Source organism: Pteropus medius, unplaced genomic scaffold (genome assembly GCF_902729225.1).
Source record: "Pteropus medius unplaced genomic scaffold, Ma_sr-lr_union100, whole genome shotgun sequence".
In the NCBI taxonomy this organism is placed as follows: Eukaryota; Metazoa; Chordata; class Mammalia; order Chiroptera; family Pteropodidae; genus Pteropus; species Pteropus medius.
In genome coordinates, this window is record NW_024352149.1 from 3,787,249 (window position 1) to 3,812,211 (window position 24,963).

General features: G+C 35.3%; 1 protein-coding gene across 11 annotated transcripts in view; it reads right to left on the reverse strand.

Annotated features, from left to right (window-relative positions):
* Positions 1-24,963, reverse strand: part of UTRN (utrophin) — a 446,059-nt gene that overhangs the window by 113,377 nt on the left and 307,719 nt on the right. For all 11 annotated transcript variants that reach the window (XM_039846978.1, XM_039846975.1, XM_039846976.1 and 8 more), the window contains one exon: positions 15,723-15,879. In XM_039846978.1, coding sequence (XP_039702912.1) covers positions 15,723-15,879 — 157 coding nt within the window. The remainder of the gene's footprint in view (positions 1-15,722; positions 15,880-24,963) is intronic.

The window sequence follows — 24,963 nt, forward strand, 5'->3', positions numbered from 1 at the left end:
ACATCTAGAAATTATTACTGACTATTGGCTGGAGCGCCCCAGTTTCTCTCTATATGGTCTCAAATTGCCTAGGAGGCTGGACTGGGCTTCCTCACAGCGTGATGATTAGTGTTCCCAACGGGCAGTGAAAGCTACAAGATCTCTTATGGCAAAGGCTCTACAATAGCTCTGTCCAATGAAACGTTCTGCGACGGTAGAAATGTTTTAACGCTGTGCCGTCCAATACGGTAACCACGAGTTTCTTGTGGCTACTTTGAACTTGAAATATGACTAGTACAACTGGGGAACTAAACTTTAAATTTTACCTAATTGTAATTGATTTAAGTATAAATGGTCACATGTGGCTAAGAGTTATGTTAGATGGTGCAGCTCCAGAATTCACACATTACTTCCACCACATTCTATTGTTTGAAGCAAGTCAGGAGGCCAACGCGAGTTCAAGAGAATGGAGAAATATACTGACTTTCTTAATGAGAGGAACGGCAGTGATCCTCTGCATAGGGGCTTATATATAGACGCATGGTTCATTATTATTACAATCCACAGCATGGGATAAGGGGGAAAGACAAGGTTAGGGTAGGCATGGGGGTTGGTAATATTGTACATAAGTACAAAGGCATCTCAAAGACAGCGGTATGTGAAGAAAGAGCTGAAGAAACTGAGAGAGGCAGCCATAAGAATATTCGGTCACAGAGCTATCCAGTCAGAGGGAATTGCGAGTCCAAAGGTCCCTGGGGACTGCTTGCCCAGCTCTACTGGCTGGCACTGTCAGAACCGAGGGAGTGGAGGATGACGGGGCCTACTTCTGTCAAAATATTTTATAGCATGAAAGTTACAAGGAAAAAAAAGTGTTCGTGGTTGATGGGAGAGACACCTAGTAACCACACACTTCTTGATAGAGAAGACATGTCGCTACCTTGCTGACTCAAGCCTTTGCTATCAACCTAAAAGTATTCTGTGTGGCAGCCTGTCACAAAGCTTATGCATTTTCCATTCTAGTACCTGGGTGGAAAGAGCCTCAATCCTCCTCCCAGACAAATGCATGTCAAATGAAGCTGTGGTCTACAATACAAGCAGTAGACTAGAATCCGCTGAACCAGGAAGAAGACATAAAACGATTTAAAAAAAAAAAAAATTGAAATTGTATTTTAAAAGTCGTGGGCTGCAAGATGTTTAATATAAAAAAGAGAATACAGTCTCAGGTACCTTACGAATAATACATGGAGAGCAACATGATTGTCCCGCAGCCACAAGAAAACATTGAAATTTTCTCTCATTCTAAGGCAGCGTGCGAGTGTATAATAAGATTTTTCCAACAAAATCTCCACCAAAATAACAATTCCAAAACATATATTAAATTCATACAATCTATAAGGAAACAGGCCAGACCAAAGAGAAGACAGCAATTAATAAGCTGTGATGCCAACTCTTAAGGAACTTTCAGTAGCCTAAGAGGAGAGAACGATGTTAGCAAGGACCCAGAAAGTGCCACAAACCTCTGAGAGAGGTGTAAGCAAGGCACTGGGGAGTGGGGTGGAGGGCGTGCTCTTTGCAAGCAACCTGCTCAAAAATACGTGAACCACCTGTGTGTTTAAAATGAAATTGGAATTAGATTAACGGTAATTAGGGGGAAGCAATTCACATAAATAGAATAAACAGGTAAGGTAATCGAGTCTCTCACTGTTTGCCTTACGTAGCTTCTGCATGCTCATTTACACCAAACGAAGTCCCAGAATGTCAGATTAATGAAAACCTGATTTTAATACCAAAATTTAACTACTAAAATTACAGGTTTCATTCCCCACGATTTCTACGAGCCCAGCCTTTAGCAGAGCCCATCTTTCCTCCCACTTCTCTGCCCCTTTCAAACTCAGGGTGCTGCCTGGTAGCTACTGGTGTTCCTGTCTCTGCCAGGCAGCAGAGTAAATCATCCCTTATTCTACTATAAGAGCCTAAAGAGCGGTTCTCAATGATCCTCCGGTAATGGCCTGGGAACGTTTCTCCCAACCTGCTATAATTCAGTGGGAAGAGCAGAGGATTAAGGGATAAGGAGGTATAAAGAAGTGACTGGCCTGGCTTCAGTCAGAAAGACTCACAAGTCTATCAGCTGCTCTCCATTTTCATCGTGAACATAGCATCAGCTCACTGTAATGGCTGAAGTGCTGCCAAGCAAATGGCAGTGATATCGGTTATTCCTGGCAGCACTGACGTGGACAGGATCCTGCAAGTCTCTTAATATAAAGGCAGGGTGTGAGAGAACCTGGAGGAAGGAGGGGAATTCATGCCCCCTCTTCTGTCCTAAAATGGCAGCCTGTCATACTGGACAGAGATAAGGGGGAAAGAAACGCAAACATGTGGGTGTGTACGAAATCCTGTCATCCCTCTTCTTTAAATCACAACTATCTCCTCTCCTTTCTTTAGTCTAAAGCCAGCACCGAAATTGTCTATATACCAAGTGCCAGAGTTCACTGGGATGCACTTTTCTTAAAGTTTTCTAGATCATAATATTAAAATTATAGATAAATCAGATCCTTTGCTCGCCTGCCTAAAATCCCTCAATGGCTTTCTGTTGCACTTAGAACAAATTCCAAATTCCCAACCAAGATCTGGACCTTTCTTGCTCTTCAACTTCAGCTACTAACACGTCTTAATTTCCAATCTCAAAGTCTTTATTTCCATTCCTAGAATATGCCAAGCTTTTCCTGCCTCACAGCCTTGAAAATTCAGAAAGCTTTTGCTTCACATCTTCAGTGGGTGGCTCCTCATTATTTAGATCACAGTAGTCAATATATCTGTTGGGTGAATGAATGAATGAAAAAATTAGTAAATGGACTCGAAATAAAATGTGGGAATCAAGGAAGGCCACTCCAGGGGCAGGGGTGTAGCTAACACAAAGCTGGTCTGCAGAAGAAATCAGCGCGAAACAACTTGGAGCATTAGAGCGGAGAAGTAGTCACCTCCTCACAGCTCTTCATAGAAAAAGTTATTTCTCAAGACACAATATCTGTGTGCTTTCTTAGCAACCTCACTGACCCTCACTGGTCAAAGTCAAAGACATCCAGTAGGGTCATCCTTCCTGACCCTGACAGACCCAGCTCCAACACCCACTTCACCATAGTATAAACATCACCTGGCTCTCATGCAAAGCCAGCCCTCTCTCCTCTGCACCTCTACAGTTCCTGGTATCTGCGTTGCTAGAGCATTCGCCACAAGTGCCTGCCCTGGCCTCTTTGCAGACTTGACTCCTATACCATACTGAACTGTCTCAGAGGACTCACATCTGTGCCCCAGATGGTACACTGGAAACTCTATGAACTTGTGTATGAAAGAATAAGGAGACATTTAAAAAATTGTTTTGTGGTGTAGTAAAATCAGATAGAGATTTGCAGCCCAAATTCTTGTGTTACAGTCTAGTGCACACCATGCAGACGCATCCTTATCCACCATGAGCCCTTGGCTTTGCCCCATAACTTCTCTAAATGTTAATAGCAAAATCTCTCTTTCTACTTAACTGCACCAGTGAGAGTGAATATGAACATATTTTGAAACTATTCAATGACGTAGCCACTATTAAAACATGCTTATCTAAAGTCTTACCATCATTCTCAGCTCTTCTCTGAGACTGAATTTTTTTCCTCAGCCTCTATTCACTTTTACTCGTAAAAGAAAGTTCTATCTATAAAGCTGTTTTATCTACAGCTTTGGATGACCAGTACCTGTACCCAAACCAAGATTAGTAGGAACAACTGGATTTAACTCTTCTAAGGGATAAATTATTTAATTATAACAAAAATGGAATTATGTGCTCCTCCAAGATTAAGCCAAAATGTTTGGTAAGCATAAAACTGTTGTAAGCCTCTTATGTCACTTTAAATATTTAGTGAACCACTTTGTTCTAGAATAAAGTAGTAATGCAAATCTCTGTGATGGTAAAAATGGTTAGCCAGATTACGTCACACACAAATTTCATATAAATACCAAATTCTTAAACTAATTAGTTCAACAAACAATGGACAACTTTTCCCCTTATCCTTCAAGGCACAACTAAATCATCCAACCATTTCTACTCTTCCTTCTCTTTGGGAGAGAAACTTGAATCAGACATCTGATATCCTAAAACTGCTCTCTAAATTCCCATACTGACATAAAATACCAGGATTTTAACGCAGAAAATAGAGTCACAAAAAAGAGGGACAAAAATGAGAAATCACAGGCTAGAGTACAGTGAAACTTCACTTTTATACGTTGCTGGAGGCAGAAAACTGGTTCAATCATTTGGGAAAGTAGGTTGGCGATATATCAAGAGTCATTACTATGTTCATATTGTGTGAAACAAGAATTTCACCTTTGGGAATATATCCTAAGAAAATGATCCAGAAAAAGCTTTAAACTCAAAGTTTTCATTATAACATTATTTATGATTAATAAAAATGGAAACCAACTTAAATACTTAACACCTGGAAAATATTTAGGTTCGCTAAGGTACGGCTACACTAGGGACCATTATGTAACCTTGAAAAATTATTGTAATAATGACTATATAGCAACATGAAGAATTAGGCATGACATACATGACAGGATAAAAACTATCTACCCTATTGTGTGAAAGATAAATATGCAAAAAGGAAATAATGCCAAATGAAAATGCTTGTGTTACAGTAGTAAAATTATGGCCAGTTCTTTATTTTATAAAATATTACTTTCATAATTAAAAATTATACTTCTAAGAAAGGAATGAAATCAAGTTCATTTATCATTGAACGACTTACTGCTTTTTAAAAACAGCATTACTAAAAATTGCGAATATAACTTAGACACATACTTTTACGACCTATAACAATCATAACACTTTTCCTTATGTTTTACTCGGTAACCTCTCTGAAGCTAGATTTATTTATAAAATGTAATACATCACAACATAGTTACTGAATGAGGGATTCCATATGCTTAAGCTATTCTCTATATTTGTTAGGAATCTTAACTCATCTAGCTTTCAAGGTATCAAATTTCTACATAAGAGAAACAAATACTGGGAGAATCTGGCAGTATTCAGCACAAAAGAGTAAAATAATAAGCTATATCTTAAATGCTATCATTTGATCAAAGTTATCCCAATTCTTTCTCCTCTTACAAAAATTTTTCCAACTATTGTTTTGAATAATTTAGGTAGGATTAAGACAGGAAAAAGATAACCTCTTAACTGACTATAATATTAAAGCATAAAGTATAATGGTGTTGATTAATTTTCTTTCAACTTCAAGTATGTCATGTAATTGAAATTATGTCTAGCTCCTGAGAAAGATTGTTGCTTATTTTTCTGTCAGCTATTATCTTTATTAAAGATTAAGCTATTTAAAGTAGAAATATCAAAATGTAATATTTTTTCAAACATGAATAAATAAAAAGGGATTATAGAGAGATAAAGAGAAACAGGAACATTCATACCAATGGACGTGTTATCTTTGGGTATATTTCATTCACTCAGCATTCAACAAATATTTCTTGAGCATCTAGACTGCCAGGCACACACAAAGAGACAGTAGAAAATAAATAAGTAATTATGTTAGAAGACAATAAATGTTATAGAAATGGAAAAAATAGAACAGGGTAAATGAGATTATGAATGCTGGGAAGGGGGTTTCAATGCAAATAGAGAAATGTGGGTAGGCTTCATTGGGAAGGTGCCATAGAGCAAACATTTGAAAACAGTTAACCATGTGGATATCAGGGAAAGAGAATTCTGGGCATAGAAAGCAGCATGGAGCAGTGACTGAAGGCACATCAAGAGACCAGAGTGGCTGAAGCCAGTGTATAAGAGAGAAAATAGTAAAAATGAGGTGAGCAAGGTGTGAATGAGGGGCGAGTCAGATCCTTTAGGGTCTTAAAAACCATTCTGTGGCTTTTATTCTGAATTAGATGGGAAGCCTACTACAGTATTTTGATTTATTTGAACATGTATAACAGACCGATAATTGCAGCCCTGAAGAGCTCATAAGAGGGAATCAGAATCAGATTCTATATTTTGAACATAGAACCAACAAGATTTCCTAACAGACTGAATATGAGAAAAAGACAATATTGAAGTGATTTTTATTTTTTACCTAGCAACTTGAATAGAATTATATCAATTGATATGGGGGAAGTCTGGGTAGGAAAAGATTGAAGGGCAAGTTCAGGAATTCGGTTTGGACACATTAAGTTAGAGATGTCTATTAGAGTCCTAAATAGAGATGACATGTAAACAGATATAAATTTGGGAGTGGTTGGCATATATCTAATACCAGAAGACCAGATGGGTTCAGAACAAAATGGTTATAGAGGAGCTGGCATGGCCTGACCCATGGTGCATCCTAATTTTAGGAGGTTGAGGAAAAAAGGAGGAACCAGCAAAGGAGACTGAGAAGGAACTACTAATGAGATAAGAAAATCAGGATAGAGTGGTGACTTAAAAGTCAAATAAAGAGACAGAACTGTTAATGAGTCAACAGGAAAGGGAGTCCCGAAAATAAACCACTAATTACAACTCAGCCAACACTAACAAACAGACATGACAAGGTACAATGAAGGGCATGTAAAGAAGAGAGGGAGCTTAGTTAGGATGGTCTACTTATCTGAGGAGAAAGAGAATGCTTAAAGTAAGTTTTAAGAGGATTTCATTATTGTAAAAGTATTATTTTATGTATGTCAAGGCATATACATTAATGTTTTCCTTCTTGAGGCAAGCAGTCCTGGCTGTATAATCTGCAGAGCCCCGTGCAAAGTGAAATTGCAGAGCCCTTTGTCCGACAGTACTCAGAGTTTCAAGATGGCAGCAGCAGAGCATTGAACCAAGTGCAGGGCCCTGCTGAGAGCCAGGTCCTCTGTGTGATCGTGACTGCACGGGGCACACACCCATGAGGCTGACTGTAGATGCAGGACATGCGCCCTGTAACAAACAGAAGTATTGCTGGTACAGCAGGCTTCCTCAGCTTTTGGTTTCAAAAACACATCGCTTATTGGAGAATACAAGCAGAAAAAAATAAATGATACAAATATACAGAGAATCTGTTAGAATGTAATTTGCTTTTTCCCCCAATTTTGCTTCCAAAGCTAAATCAGCAAATATGGGTGAAATTATTATAGTATGACAGCAAAAAAGGGCAGAAGAGTCATTAAATTTGATAGCACTAATAAAACGACATGAAAAAGGGAAAACAGGCTTACTGTTCATTGGTATGCAGATGGAATTTTAAAAAAAAGTCTCCTTCATAGTGCTTAAGAAGTTTTGGTTATATTCCTAAATGAACATTTAATATATAAATTTATTTTTGGTTCCATCCCATTGACATAAAAAAATGATGCCTGAATCAGAATACCAAGCATGAATACTGAAACTAAGACAGAAGTCTTCCAGCTTCTCAGAGTAGTAATACAGCATTCTTCCCTAAACTTTAAAATATATGCACACATAAATGTATTTCTTCATCCAGCAAATACATTCAGTATTTACTATCAAGCACTGTGTCAGGGGCTGAGCTTGCATTTTCTTCCTCTTTCAGCTTGTTTCTGTATAAAATTAAAAAGGGAGATCAGCAACAACTCCTGCTCTATTTCCATGGCTAATTTGGAGGTTATTCCTGCCAAAAGTTTTGATAAAAATCTGAAGCGAATGCTTACCCCACAGTCTCTTTCTAGCTCAAAGGCTTCTTGCTTTCTGGAGCTTTACACAATCTTCCTAAGTACAAATAATCATGATTCATCTGTGCCTCCCTGGCTTGTGTTCATGCTCATGTTACAATGCTTTTGATATCTACTGTCACCTGTTTTCAAGCCCCTCTCTGCTGCTAGATGGTAAAATATGTGACAGCAAAATAGTCATAAACTGATACTTGTCCAGTACCTAGCAAAGTATGTGACAAATATCAGGTGCAACATAGAAGTTTCCCGAATGAAGAAATGAACTGTTAAATAAATGAAATTGTCTCTGAGCTAAATATGTCCAGAGGCAGTTCACTAGGAATGGGTTGAATAAAGGAGTAGGCTGTATTGCTTGGCTTTACAGACCTCTGTTTCTTGATCACATTTGTGGTCTACTCTTAATTTTACCACCAGAGAGTGATACCTATTAATGGCTGCCTTGCTTCTCCCTCTAAGTTAGGTGAACCCTTAGGGGTGAGGCTCACTTAGAAACTGCCACTTCAGGTCTGGACACAAGTAACAGCTTTACCAACAGACCTTAGGCAGCTGTGCATATGATATTTGATGAGAAGGAAGTCAAGATAGGTGTCAAAGTAGGAGGAGAACTTGGAAAGTAATTTTAAGCAATTTTAGCAAAAGGCCAATTCTCCACTTTAGGTAGCCTCATAATACAGCAAGACTTTGGAAATACAGACCTTGGAAATACAGTTTGCAGGGGGAGTTTCAGATTGCTTTGGTAGCGGAAAAAAACCTATACACACAGACTAAATTTTATGATGGGGTGTTGCTGTTTTAAAGATAGTGTTCAAATTTATTTTAATAAGTAAATGTGCTAATGTATCTTGGCAATTCCATTTAAGCCCTAATGTCATGACTCATATAATGAGATTTGAATATAGGAGTTACACTAGATTAAGCAAAGGACAGAATAGCCCTGAGGACATGGACAAACTTACAAGAAATTATAGCTGAGTTACATGCTTTTATAATTATTCTTGGTGATTTCCTTTTCTAAAACTCAAATATTCATTCTATTGGAGAAAGTGTGTTAGAGCTCTGATAACTGTCCCTATATAACTTAATATTTACACTGGTATGAAAATGAAGTGAAAGCTGAATAGGAAAATCTGCATCCAAAATTTTATCAAATCTTAAAGTATTTCACTGAATTAATCTATAATGTTATAAAAATACACTACATAAATTATAGGTACTTTCCAAGTAATTGTTGATTGAATGATAATCTCACATTCTCAAAAGTGAAGTTACATATGTGACCTCATTTTCTATAAAACTTTTAAAATGATACTAAAAATTCAAGTCATTAGATGGGAAAATTCAACTTTATCCATTTATTCTAAAACAGTCATCAAAATTATATATTTTAAAGCAGTAATTTACTTTGACATTTGAGAGAATTAAATATGTACTCAGATGAGAAAAAATAATATGATTGTGTCATCTGCAAACTGATATTTATAAAGATTGGAAGGTGAAACCTGTCTAATTTAACAAGATAATCCTAGATAGTAATGGGGGCCACTCTTCTGGGCTGTTCTAGATGGTAAATAACAGGTATTAATGTGCTTTAATTTACTTAAAACAACTCAGATAGCCTAGACAGTTTAAACAAAAGAAAAAAATGATCAAAACTATCAAGACAGATTTTCGGCTATTATGGAAGTTGATATTAGTCACTGTTTTCTTAGTGTTTACTGTGTGCCAGGCCCCATGCCAAATACTTTACTGTCAGGGCCCTTTGCCTATTATTATTATTATTATTATTATTATTACTATTATTATTTTTATGAGTATGCCTATGTGTATGTGTTGTTAAAGTACTAAACAAAGTATTATTATTATTGTTGCTGAAAATATAATTTTCTGAGTCACTGGTTAAAACATCCAAGAAAGTATAAGCATTTAATTAAGGGGCCAAAATACATTGATGTTTCATGAATCAGTTTCTGAGACATTTACATCTGAAGGAAAAGATGCCAACCTGTGAGTCACTTATTTCAGTGTGTAAGAGAGATTTTGAGCAGAAACTTTGCTAGGGGCTTACTGCTGACTCATCACCCAGGATGGCTACAGTTTTCCAGTAGCATCCACCCTACTAACTACTTTGCTTCTCTGCTTTGTTTCTGGTATACAGAATGTCGTATTTTGGAACCCAATTTTGCCATATTTGGTTTTCTGAGTTTTTTTAAATAATTTTATCTATAATTGCTAGATGCTTTGAAGCATGACCTTACAGTGTCATTCTAACTAGAAGTCTCAGAGCCATCACTTAAACATTTACATGTATAATAGTCCTTCTGGATACAGCTACAAGCACAGAGCATTTAGGTATAGAAATTAAAATATGTCACTGAAGTTCAGAGACCGTACCTCATTATCCTTTGTATATTCAGCATCAATTTCAACATAGAAGGCATTCAGTGAATAGTGTTGGATGGATGGATGGACAATGAAATAATTGGCACTGCCATTATCAAATTACAGTTAAGAAAAAGTAGTATCAAATCACCGATGTGCATATAAAGGACTAGAATATAGAAATATATATGAAAATCAGAAAATTTTGAGACTATGAGAGTTCCCATAAACTAAACCCTATGTACCTAAGTTAACTGCACACATTAATCTGAGATACCAGAAGCTCTTACCTGTGATGGTGAAAGCAGCCTACACCCAGGACAAAGTCATAAATGCGAATGTAAGATAATGCATATTAATTGTGTTCTTCACTTATAAATTATAGTATCATGCAAATATTGCCTTTAAAAGTAATTAGATTCATGGTTAAACATTTGTAATTCGTCTATTAATCTTTGATAAGTTAACTAAAGGCATTGCATGCAGATAATATGTCTTATGGGCTTGGCTTTTCCATGATAAGCTGTCTTCTTTGATTAAGAATAAGAAGTAAATCGTCTTCCTATTTAGACTCACATCTCATCCTATATAAATTCTCAAAAATATTGTTATTTCAATAACTTCATCCCATTTCCTGAGTAGTCTAAGTTATCTTTTAACCTATCATCAGGCTATTAAAATAATAAATGCAAATTATGATATCAAAACTTACAGTGCCTAAACAGAATGAATCTATGAAAAAAATACAAAAAGCAAAATGGAGCAACTAAAATTTAAAAAAATACTAGAAAATATAAGTCCTAGTTTAACTCCAACAGCTATTGCTACTGAGCACTTCCTATATGTACTATGCTAAGTGGTTTATATATGACGGTCAGAAACAGGACTGAAGAGATTGGACAATATGTCTCTAAGTCTAGATCGTAGAGCTAGTGAGTGGAGAATGTGAGAATTGAAACTGAGTCTAAGGCCATATGCTAAGTTCGATAACTCTGTACAGAAAGACTCAACGTGAGGTGTCTGAGAATAGAGGATAGTACACAACTATTAAAATGAGAAAAGCCCCCAAGAAGTTTCAGTCAACTTGAATAAGTGTTATTAAATCACTGATGCACATATAAAAGACTAGAATATAGAACTATATATGAGAATCAGAAGACTTTGAGAATATAAAAGTTCCTATAAACCAATCTCTATGTACCCAAGGTGACTGCACACATTAATCTGAGATGCCAGAAAGTGCTGAGGATATAGGTTAGTCAGATGTTTACTTGTAATTATTTTATTCAAATTCTTTACATAACTCTGATATCAGAGTTTACATCCCTGGAAGCAACTTTTGAGTCACCTAATAGCTATCTAGCATGCAGTAAACTTCACATTCACCTAAGGTGCTTTTTACTTCATATATAATGATGTCATTGGAAATTTTAATGTAAAACTAAAGTGTCTATTCATGTAACACTGGCATAGTGGTTTTCAGATGCATCTTGTAGATGTGTATTTGTCTTGTTCACAACAGAAGGACATAGCGCTTTTTAAATTGATCTTCAAAGACTTGTATATAATAACATTCAAGACTTACATTTATGAGATCATATGTCCTGGAATAATTAACAAATCAGTATTAAATGTCTTTGTCTCCTTAAAAAATTTTTTTCATCTAGTGATTCCTAGACATTATAATTTAGCATTGAGTTCTCTAAATATACTCTGTTGTTCAAAATAAAGTAATTCAGACAGGTACCTACCTGTAAGATGAGAGAATGAGTTAGAAATCAAATCCAAAGTCCCCACTCTTTCTATGGAAGAATTTTAGGAATACTATATATCTTGCCTAATATTTGTATCCAGTCATTTACGAGTTTATTTTGATTGATTCTAGCTATATACTTTTAAGCTCTAAACCAAGAGTGATTTTTTAAAGATTTTTTAAACTTTATTATGACAAAGATCTAAAATAGCAAGAAGTCAGAAAAAACTAGTGTTTATAATGATAGACAAAACTTAAAAAAAAGACACCTAAATTGAACTCCAAACGTATTTGTGGAAAATTAGTTTAAAAATGATTTTATGTTCTGTTTAAAGCTACATCATGTTATAATTGAAATTCTATAATCCCCTGAAGAAAAAAAGATTAGGAATAAACGTGTACATGAACTGAAAGCATGCTTGAATTATAACCAAAGGATCAAAGTTGGAGTTTAGTGAAATGGATGGTCAGGCAAATAACCAGAGATTTGGGATAGCAATGTGCAAGTCACAGCTCAGCCACAATCCATGTGGGAAAGGATTTCTCATAGCACAGAGAAGAAAGAGAAGCTGTAAATTTGGGAATGGCAAACAAGCTCTCTCCCCTAACTATAAGCTCCATGCAGATAGGAGCTGTGTTTGTTTTCTGCACCAGTGTTCCCCTGGAGTCTTAGAAATTGTCAGACACATACTAGGTAAATGATAAGTCTTTGAAGTGAGAGAGGGAGAGAAGGATGAAATCTTGGATTTCATTAAACCACACGATGTCTCTCATTTCCTTTCACTATAAAAACAGGGATTGGGCTAAATTATTTCTTGGGTCCCTTTCAGTTCTAATAATTGATCATTTTAAGTTGCACATATACATATATACTAAATAAAGACTTCTCCTGATAAAAAAGAATCTTAAGGCAAAGAGAAAAGAGATCTCCAAGGACAAAGGAAAGAGAAAGCTGTCTAAAACACAAAGAAACCACAGTACACCCACTAGAGATTTTGATTTTAAGACCGAGGATAAATTAGAGAATAATGTTTAAGTGAGAATATTGGCAAAGCTGAGATTCAACTACAGTTAAGACTATTCAATGATTATGATTCATCCTCATTGTAATAATTTATATAAGTTAGAAATATTACTCGAGAGTTAGAAAAGAGTTGCTTTTGACAAAATGTGACTATAGTTAGAAATAGGGTCCTCAAAAAGATATTTAAGCTAAAATAAGGGTATTAAGGTGGACCCTCATCCAGTATGACTGGTGTTTTTAAAAGAGGGAATTTTGAGCAGATTTAAGGCACAGATACTCAGAAGAAAGACCACATGAAAACACAGAAGATGGCAGTCTACAAGGCAAGGAGAGAAATCAATGGTGCCAACACCTTGATCTTGGACTTCTAGCCACCAAAATTGCGAAAAAATAAATTTTTGTTGTTTAAACCACCTAGCCTATGGACCTAGCAAACTCCTGTATCCCTCCACAAACTTTAATCTAAAATCTAATCCATATTTATTTCTCTTAGCATCTTAGTCTACTTAGTTCTCAAGGCTTTTGTCAACATATTAATATTAAGAAAGCCTACATTTTGGATCATTGATAAACTGGAAGGTAAACTATGTCTGACTAAAATAAAGCATCATATTCTAGAATCTATAATTAACATAAACCTCTACAAAAAGTCATTTCCAGGAAGAATGTAAGAATCAGATGAGAAACAACCCAGCTCATCCTCAGAAACTCAATCAGTATAATTCATACAAATCATTTAATACATAACTCACAAAGTTAAAGAACAGGCTATTAAATGTCAGTTCCTGACTTATTGATAAGGAACATCTGTCAGCAGTAGTTTGGATCATGCACAACATGCTAAGTGATGGCAATTGTGATAAAGACGCAAGAGTATGTAACCTGAAAAAAGTCTAAAACGAAGCACCAAGAAATTCAGAAAGCAGGAATAAACTACATCCAACCTATACTATTCCTTTCCCGTACCCCCAAACAAAGGTATTTGGGGTAGCTTTAAGACTCAAAGAATAAAAAGAACATGAAGAGGCTCTTATGTTAGCATTCCAAACTACGCCATTACTCTTCCTTCTAATAACCATTTGACATCAGCCTCTCTCTACTGTTCATGGTAACTGATCACTGACCTCAAGTGGGCCCTTCATGCCACCCGGTGATCTTGTTATGCATTTCTAGTGTTTTAACTCACCCACTTCTGGACTGCATTTTCTACCTTCTCTCAACTCAAAAGTTTTAAATTGCATGCCATTCTGAATAGTATGATGAAATCTCAAACCATCCAACTCCATCCCACCCGAGACATGAATCATCCCTTTGTCCAGTATATGCACACTGTAAACGCTGCCCGCCCATTACTCAGTTAGGAGCCATCTCAGTTTACAGATCGACTGTCATGGTATCACAGTGCTTATGTACAAGTAACCCTTATTTTACTTAATAATGGTCCCAAAGTATAAGAGTAGTGATGTTGGCAATTTGAATATGCCAAAGAGTGCTTCCTTTAAGTGAAAAGGTGAAAGTTCTTGACTTAATAAGCCATTTTATCATCTCACATCACCACAAGAAAGATGAGTACAGTGCAATAAAATATTTTGAGAGATACCAAATTCACCTAACTTTTATTACAGTATAGTTATAATTGTTCTATTTTATTAATTATTGTTGTTAATCTCTTATTGTACTTAATTTATAAATTAAATTTTATTATAGGTATGCATGTACAGGAAAAAATATTGTATAAACAGAGATTAGTACTATCCATGGTTTCACGTATCCAATGGGGGTCTTGGAATGTATCCTCCATGGATAAGGGGAAACTACTGTACTTGACCCCACATTCTCACTCTAGCTCCTGTCTGATTTCTGTTTCCTTTTTTGTAAAGATCCTTAAAAGAGTTATCTATACTTCCACTCACATTCTTTCTTAAATCTACTCCAATTAGGCTTCCAACTTTACCATGCCATTTAAATGACTCTTGTGCAGGTCAGCAACTGTCTTAGATGGTCAATTTTCTGACCTCATCTTATTCAACCTCTCAGCAACATTTGATCCTTGTGATTGGACCATACTCTATGAAACACTTTCTTTCTTTAGTATCCTAGACTCCCTTCTCCCCTCTTGGTTCTTGTATCATTTTGGCTCTGCCTTCTCAGTCTCATCTTTCCAATTTCTAAAGCTAGGACGCCTCAGAGCTCATGTCATGGAATTCTTGACACCCTAAGTGATCTCATCCAACTCCTTGACTAATATATATGCTCATAAGTTTGATCTAGTTCTGACCTTTCGATCAACTACAGACCTATGTATTCAACTGCCTAATAAACATTTTAGAGACACAAATTTGAGCTGAATAAAAATATACCTCAAACAAAGGTCTAAGTTCCAAAAAAGAAAACATAAAATGATCTTAAATACTATGGTCTTCATTTGCTATAAGACTTGAATCTATTTTACTTACTACTTCAAGTCCTTATTTTTTCACTTTCATTTACTATAAGCAAGATAGTTTGTAATTCCTTATGATCTATGACTTTTGAATTTAAGATTAACTTATAGCAAAAGAATTTCCCCAATGTAATTTATTAATTTCTTAAAATTTATTGGAAAATTAGATAAATGTCATGATTAGCTAAAAGCAACATTACACTTGAGATATCTGTAATGTTTGAAAAAATTTAGTTAAATATGAAGAGAAAAATTTATTTCAGACAAATGGAAGCCACGGATTCAATTTAAAGTAAGTGCCTAAATAATGACAATTAGAAGCAAGAGGTGAAAACGTGTGATAATTGGTTCAACTCAGATATTTATCTAGAATTTTATTTTCGGTACTTAGTTCACCAAAATCAAAATTCATTTAAAAAGGTACCCACCGTTTGCTGTCAACTTACTTTACAATGATCATATTGGAGCTGTAAGGCTGGGACATCTCCTCCAATAGGCATTTGTTTTTTAAGCTCTTCGTCTTTCATATTCAGCCATTTGATCAGTTCTTCTAAGGATGTTAGCAACCTGTTCCACTTCTCGGCACTGGCCTCCAAATGGGCCCTGTTGAGATATAATGCTAACCATATTTAGAAGTTTGAATTGTATCAGAAATATTATATATTTTCCTGTGTCCTAATAATTTTATATGACCAGCTGTAAGCAGTTATTTTGAATTCATCTGATATGTTGATAATATCTATCAAAATTTAAAATGTACACCTCCACACCACAAAGGCATAAATATGAGGCTTTCAAGAAGAATAATGTCCATGATATAATGTAAAATTGAAAAAACAAGTTTCAGTAGTCTATGTCTAGTATATAAGTACATTTAAAATACTTTTTCTCATTTCATCTGTATATATGAAGAGAGGGATAAAGAGAACAAATTATATGTATAGACAATGTTTAAAAAGTTATATACCACCTGTGGTTACTACTGAGAACACAGTAAATACTTAATTTTTATGTAGTTTTGTACTACATGGAATATTTACAACAGGCCCATATTATTTTTTCATTCCCCCTAAAAGAGCTAATTTTTTAGGAAAGGAAATTATTGATGTCTTGATTTCTCTTATAACCAAATAAATTACTGAAGTAGAACATCACCAATATTTACCTCAAAAAGTCGGAAAATGATAAGGTATTACTTGGATAGAATACTATTTAGCTTAAGGCTGATTGAGGTCCAGTGACAAATGTCCACTGTGAATAAAAAAACAATGGAGCAAAAATCTTTGATTGAAGTACTTTATACTCTGATTTAAAGGTGAGGTGTTTGTTTCAATAATTATTTCTGGTTTTATCTCAGAAAAGTATCTTTGGATTCTTAAATTATGACCTTCATAATCAGAAAGCCATGCTTAAAATACATTTTTATGTGATGAAGGCTCCAATGAGAGCAAAAGCCCTTGAAAACAGAAATGTAAACAGAAGCACAAACTTGCTAGTTGTTCTTGTTAGCCTTGGATTTCATCCACTATCCAGTCTCAAGCCCACATCACATAGGCTGTATTTGAAAAGACAGGACTGTCAGAAACAATGGCAGAGACTCAAGGAATCGGCGTTTACTCAATCCTGCCTCACTCCAATGGATAGACTGTGAAAGTGGACTTAAGCACTAACCTGCATGAAATGGAATTACCTTGACCTTTCAGATTGAAAGGGGCAAAGCTGATAGAGACAGACGCAAGCCTTGTCATACAACAGCTTCCGAAGACTGACGACTTGGGGCAACCCAAGGGGCAAGAAACCTCTGCCGATCAGGTTTCGCATCCTCTCACATAACGCCCACCCTGACGTTGATCCATCTCCACAAATCTGCTCTTTTACTGAGCGAGACCAGGCACAACCACTACTGTCCCTCAGACCCAGCAGTAATGATTTCCTTTCTGGACACCTGATCTACTTGAGCCTCTGTCTTAAAGCTGATCGCACTGCTCTAGATCATTCAAACAAATAGTTCCCCGTTGATCACATTAGGAGGCACTCCCAACAATGGCATTCAACAATATCTTGTCTGTTTAAAAGTTCATAATGTTTTCAGAAGAATGACTATAAACCATTGATCCCTAGTTCATCTCTAATTCATAAAATAATGACCATAATCTCTTGGCTAAAAGAAAAAAAAAAATCAGAGTCTTGCATATCTCTAAAATACCATGAACCAGCATTCAGTCACATACAAAAAGGTCAATTGTCCTGCAATCTATTTCTGGTCCCATTATCAGCCAGCTAATAAAAAACAAACTAAAATTCTATTTTATTCAAAAGAGCTGGGTATGAAATAATAAATAATTTGTAAATACAAAAAGAAGTTTGAGGTATTTTATAACTCTTTGAGAATTATATTATTAAAAATATTTTATTTTCTTGCATTTACAATCTTCTATTCATTCTACAGGTACTATGACTGACCTCACTTTATAAAAATTATTTTTCTGAGTTATTTTTTGTTTATAGTTGTCTTTTAAAATAATTTTTCAATTACAGTTGACATACAATATTAGTTTCAGGTGTACAACTTAGTGATTAGACATTTATATACCTTACAAAGTGATCACTCCGACAGGTCTAGTACCCATCTGACACCATCCATAATTATTACATTATTGATCATATTCCCTATGCTGTACAAAATTGTTCTTTAATGAGTTCCAATTTTGCCTGAGCACTAGCTTTTCTGTGTTCATACAGATTAATTTTAGGCCAAATATGTAATTACCTATTTGTGATAAACGGTGGTTTTACTTGTCACAGAGCAGAACTAAACATGTTCAATTATATTAAAAGAAAACACTCTCCATCAATTATAAATGATTTTGCTGTAAGTTTGAGTAAACTGTTGCAATTTTTTTCCCAGTATTTTTAAATGTAAAAAAAAAAAAAAAAAAAGACACCGAGAAATCAGAGAAGTCGGAGGTCCTTAGTCAATCAAGAAGTACTTGAGTGTCTCTATGTGCAAAACACTAATGTACACACTTTGACCTCTTATTTTAGATTAACTGATCCTACATCTTCAATGTCTATAGCTTAACTCTTTAATCAATAACTAAACCGGATATTCCTTAGAAATCCAGTAACACGCTCATTGTATTAAAGAGCAAATATCTTTTTCAATCCAATTTACTCTTTTGACTGCACGGAAATAATGAAATTGATCATCGAAATGCATGGCATTCACCACCTAAAGAACTATTTATAAAGATGAAAAACTTTTTAAGAGAGATACTGAAGTGACTTTGAAATTTAAAAATAATAATAAAAAAGATAACATTGGTATATGTGCTTCTCAACATCTTTCTTTTTCCATAGGAAAAAAAACAAACAAACAAGCTGATCTAGCAGAATCTTTGCCTGGAAAATCTGTTCTGGTTATTTTCCAATAGATTACAACTACATGATTAGTGGATTACTACCATATGCCCAAATAAATGCATGCTTCCGTAGTAGCTTTCAGTGTTCCAGTTTCAATTTAATTCTTTCATCTTTCAAGATGAAAGGCAATGAGTTGAATGTTTTGCAAAAAGAAACCTTAAATTTGTGTGTGGTGTTAGCTGTACTTTCTCAATTTTATTCTAAACATTTTAAAGTTTACATTTCCCCCCCAAGACTTCATAACCAGTCATCAATCATGTTTTCAGAATCTTAACATATTTCTCTATTTGACACATATCCGTGGGCACTTACATTTGGGGTAACTGACTTATTATCCTAACTCTCACTAGCTTCAGGTTATTCTTTGGTTACCTAACATGAGCAAAATAATAGAAACTTTCATGGACTGTATTATCAACCTAGGATGATGTTTACTACACGATATGGTCTTTGAAAATTGCCTCTTTTACAACTGAATCATTTATTTTGCAACTGTCTGAACATTTTTAAGTGAAAAATTATTTATAAAAATGTGCAAAAACTGGTTCGAAGGTAGACTCATAAAAATGATACTCCTTTGTCTAAATATAGTAGAAAAGAAAATATGGAAGGAACTACAGATCAATATTTATTTTAAACCACCAGAAGCCTCTACCTTTCAATGTTTCTCAAATAACTTTTTAGTCCTTCTCTTAGTGTACAGATATGAAAAAGAGAGGAAGGAGTATAAGTAAGGAGAGGCAGTTATTAAAATAAAATGCAGTTTTTCACTTATTCAATACAAACATTAATGGAGCACTCACTCTGATATCGGGCACTACACTGATTTAGAAATACAAGTTTTAGGATCAAGTTAGGAGAAAGACAAGTAAACCAAATGTATTCTGAAAAAGGAAACCTAACAACAACTATAGTCCAAATAAGAAGAAACTTGCTCAGGAAGCCATGGTGAAAATTTAGAATCCAAACTAAAGTCCAAGCTTTTTCCACACTACATTTCTTCATCACGGGTAGGACTTAAGAGGGCAGACAGAAACTGCCCAGATATGTTTGTTGACATAACAAACAAAATAATGACCCAAATTAAGAGGAGCAAAGATACACTGTCCCCTATTGTGTACAGATTGCACAGAATTAAATGTCCAATTTGGCATTCTTACTACAAATCAAATTTCCTTTTAATTTATGGTAACACCCATATATTATTTTAAAAAATAGCTTTGTTAGTGCAAAACTAATCAGTAACATTCAAAGTGGATTATTCCTGCTCTGAAAAAGGGAATTAAAACCCATTAGGGGAAAAAAAAGTTTAATCCTCAGAATTCAGTCTGTGCTGAAAGAACACCAAAGCTGAGCTTCCAAAATGGTAGCCAACCAGCAACATGAGGTTATTTCAATTTCAATTTAATTAAAATTTCAAGTTAATTAAAATAAATAAAAATTGAAACTCAGTTCATCATTTGCGCTAGCTGTATTTCAAGTGCTCAACATGCCACATATGGCTCTTGGCTACTGTACTGAACAGTGCAGACATAGAACACTTCCATCATTGCTGAACCAGAGGAAAAAGGAAAGAGGAGAGCAGCAGAATCTTCCTCTATTATATTTGGGGAAAGGAAATTTTAGCAGTTTTACAATATGGTTAGTGAAATCAACTACCTAAGGTTAAAAATGGTGCCGGTGACATTGTAAAATATGATAACATTAGATGTAATGATGATGTTAAAGGTTAATCTCCTCTAACAGCTTTTTAAAAGGTGCTCTGAATTTTTAAGAGGCTCATAAAAGAATGGGAAGATAGAATTTTATCTCTGAACTCTGTTTTCATTAGTTTTGACAATTTCACTGGTCTCTGAAACCACATATTAATAAGGACCTATATATTAAACATCTCTAAGCTGATAAGTGGACATTTAATTAACGTGATCCTAAATTAAATAAATTTAATATAAAAATTTAAGCCATGTCATTCCCATTACTGAATTTATTAGTATATATATTTCTAATTCTGACAAAGTTCCTAAGAGCCTATCTTCTAGCTGAAATTTCAAATCATTAGCTATCTTCTCTTACATTGTTCTAATTTTAATATACAACTGTAGGTATATTTTTGATCACAAGAAGAATATTTGATACCTTGGAATTTTAATGTTTTAAAAATTTAATCATAAAAAGATTACAAAATAATATTTAAGATATTAACCCAAGGTTTCAAGCCACATATTATTACATAGTTCCAATGACCACACCATGTAATCCCTGTAAAGCACTTAGTGTAGGTTTGGCACATGAATGTTCAATAAATATTAGCTGGTATTATGAACTTTGGCAAACATTCTCTTTCTAAAACTGATGATAAATTAGAGGAAATGTCCCCTGCTATGACAATATCAACTTTAGCACAATTAAATCAAAATCTGAAATACAGAATGCACAGAATAGGCATTTATCAGATGGCCTCATTCTCTGAAAAATGAACCAAGGCCGCCTACAGAGAGAGTTCTGGGAGAGATCTGAGAGTTAAAAAGAAATTAAAATCTTTTAAAAATAGACATGGTGGTAAATATGATAGAAAATCATTCAGAATCACAATACTAAGTAGAAAGGGTTAGGTTATAGTAAAGGAATGTTAGCATTTTTCACTTTCTATTGCAACACTAAGTAGCCCAGAATTAAGAGCAGGGAATAGAGGGTGTGTGGCCATGACGGTATCAAAAACAGAAAAAGTAGATAGGAAATTCTCGGTGTAGAGGAAATTCAAGGTTCTGACATCACCAAAATGGCTCCTGATGGAATCCAAGCTAGGTAAAAAGGGCTGATGGAATGTGAAGAGAGGAAGGGTTTAAGCAGCCAAACATTAGGAGAAAGATGGGCAGGTTCAGTAGGAAGAGGAAAAAATAAAAAGAAAGCTAAGTATTCAACAGCTGAAACTATGAGAGGACATGTATTTTTAAATAACTGAGTTGGAATATTGTAGATGAATTACATATACACAGCATAAAACTATAAAATTAGATAGTAGTATAGAGAAGGTCCTGGTATAAAATAAGGTAATGAAGGAAGGTATCCTCTCACTAAGGTCCAAAACTTGAATGTGAAGGAGAATTGATTTATTGACGATGTGAACAATTCTGATTCGATACAACAGAGGGTTCTTCTCTATCTAACATGGCAAAGCCGGCGGCGTTCAGATGCACGTGGCCAGGTGGAATGCAGTAAAGTAAACTGTGTACTCTGGAGAACAATCTCTCCTTGGCGTCCCGGAGCTTTATCGTCTCCGGGATGCCCAGATGTCACTGCTTATTTGTTCATATAATTTATTTTGCCCATTTTTTAAAGATAAAAAAAAAGAACACATCACTCATTATTTTAGTTAAACATATCTAAGCTATAAGAAAGCAGAGAAAGGTCAATATAGATACAGATGTAGCCCTCTAGCTGTTATAAACTTAGGATACTTTATGTTTAATAATAGAGTTATAGCAATGTGTTCTCTCTCCTCTTCCCTTCAACGCACTTACTTGAGAAAATGAGACTGTGTAGATTCAGTTCTATTTCCACTGCCTACCTTCCCAGTCTGACTCTTTAATCCTCTGCAACCAGATTTTTGCCTCAATCACAAAATGGCCCTGGCAATAAGTCACTAAAGCCCTTCTAGACTCTGCAGCCCTGATCTTAGTCCACTAGCTTAAGTAGCCAACACTATTTAACACTTACATAGTATTTAAATAGCCATCACTATTAACTATGCCTTTGTTTTTGAAACCCCCTCCTCCCTTGGCTCTCGACAGCACACTCTCCTAGTTCTTCTTCCTTAAAGGAGAGTCACTTCTCAGGTGTCTTTGATGGTTTCCCTTTCCTTCCCGGTATTCCTTATATATCAGGGTTCCTGATATTCTGTGCTGTGCCCTCTTTCAATGTTCACCCTCCTGCCTACTCACAATGATTACCTGCCTCCTCCACCTGGATACTCCCCATCCCACCATCTGTCCATCTGGCTTACAGCTCTTTTGAAGAGAAGACATCCATCCAATGGCTACAGGGTATCTGTTTCTAGATGTCACACTCAACGACATGAACTAAGTATCTATTCAGACTCTCTTTTGTTTCCTAAATACTGAAAGGATCTCTTAACCAGTCCTCCCTGTCTTCAAACTGTGGTCATCTAAAGCACCATCCCAGTTGTGCAGGAGGGATATTTACAAGCTCAAATCTAATTACATCGCCTAAAAGTTTTCAAATTCCATTACCAGTAGAATGGGAGCACACAGATGTTCCAGGATTTGTGTCTTATCTCTCTCTCTACCTTTTTCTCTAGACACTATCTTTCTCCTCCATACCAGCAGCAAATTCTGTTCTCAGCCAGACTGACCTTAACTATTCCATGAAAACACAGTGTTATTTCAAGCCTCCTTCTTTTATGCCTTTCTTCAGTCCTCATCCAGTCCAACCGTGGAATAAATATATATCTTTCAAGGCTCAATTTAGAAATTGCCTCTTTCAAGAAGCCTTTGATGACCATCTAGAGTGAAAGTAACCACTCCCTCCTTTGGGCCCACCTGAACCTGGACAGAACTGTGAACTTCCTAGAGGCAGGCGCCATATCTCGTTTATGATTTAGGCGATGCCTTAAACATAGAAGTCGGTCCTTATTAAATGCTTGAATAAATATCCGAATCTCCAGAGAGGGTAATGAAGCTAAAAATTATTTTAATTCATTTTCACATTAATAACATATTTTACTGGAATGTAAATGATCTATTGCGATACATAAGTCCACCATCAAAAGCTTATGCGTCCATCTTCTAAAAATAAGACTAAATTATTTATAAGATAATATTCCAACTGTAGTTTATGAGTTAATTATTTCCAGGTTAGAAAATAATATGACAATAGGCTTAGGCAACAACATCCATAAAATGCCAAAGACTTTTTTGTCTGTAGCTTTCCATTGGAATGATCTGTTTATGATGTAGGCCTTCATTAAATTCTTCATCCTAAAGAAGTCATCCTCCAAACTCTCAAAATTCCAACACCACATGCACCAACTTCAACAGGGCCAACCCCTTGGCTTTTAGCTCTCTGGACTAGATGCCGGTTTTGCTAAAACCTCAGTGAATGTTTTTCACTGTGTTAACATTTACATCTTTTTAATTACTCATATTTAAGAGGAACAGAAAGGTGAAACCCAATGGGATCTGGCCAGTTAAAAATTCAATCTTAAACAAGCATAAGTATATTCTCTCGCTGTACAACACTCCATAACTTTCCTCTCTGCTTGAAAAATAGTTGGCTGATGCTGACACAATTTCCAATAGGATCTTTACACAGAGGCTTCCATAGTCATGCCACAGTACCCCTTTCTTTAAGTGTAAAAATGAAGTGATCCCCAGAAGAATAAAAACCTTTCAGTACATCTTTTCAGAAAACGATTTTTTAAAAAAATCATTCACAATAAGTAATCACTGAAGATTTACACTCTCCATAAAGTAGTTCTATGAAATCTAGAAAGCAGTTGAAGCAGATCCACTGAGTCCCTTTACATAAAAAACAAAACAAAACAAAAACAACTAGATGCTACATTGGACAGGCTTTAAATAGATTAAGAAGTATTCAGTTATCCTATTCAATCTTCACAGCAATCATATGAATTAGATATTTATATTTTGATTTTGTGAATGATAAAACTAAGGCTCAGAGAGACTAAGTGACTAGCCCAAGATCAGTAAGTAAATAGTGAAGTCAAGGAGTCAAATTCAAGATCATTTGGTTTAAGGCTGCACATGTTTCAATACATCATATGGTTTCTGAACTTTAAAAGAAAGTGATCCAGGTGCAAGACTGAGGTCTTTCTCCCAATATTCTCTTTTGGATGTTTGCTCAGTAGCATGTTCTCAGCTTCCTCTAAACTTACATCCACCATCTATGAAGTATAATTCTAAAATACTCTTGACTACCAATAACATTAATAATTGTCTCAGTAGGTATTCTTTCAAGATCCTTTACTAGTCAGCATTCTGGTCCTCATATTCATCCTTATTTAATTTCACTATCTCCAAATGCAGACATGAATCATCAGTTTTCCACATTAGTGTCCATAAGCAGTATTTAACTTCTATAAATACATCTTCAAATTGGATATACAAACAGCATGATGAAGCAAAACATGTTCACTGTCAAGAGTCCAGAAGACCTAGATTCAAATTTTGGCTTGGCACTCGTTAGCTCAAAAAGTTGGCAAGTTCTTTGTATTCATGAAGCCTC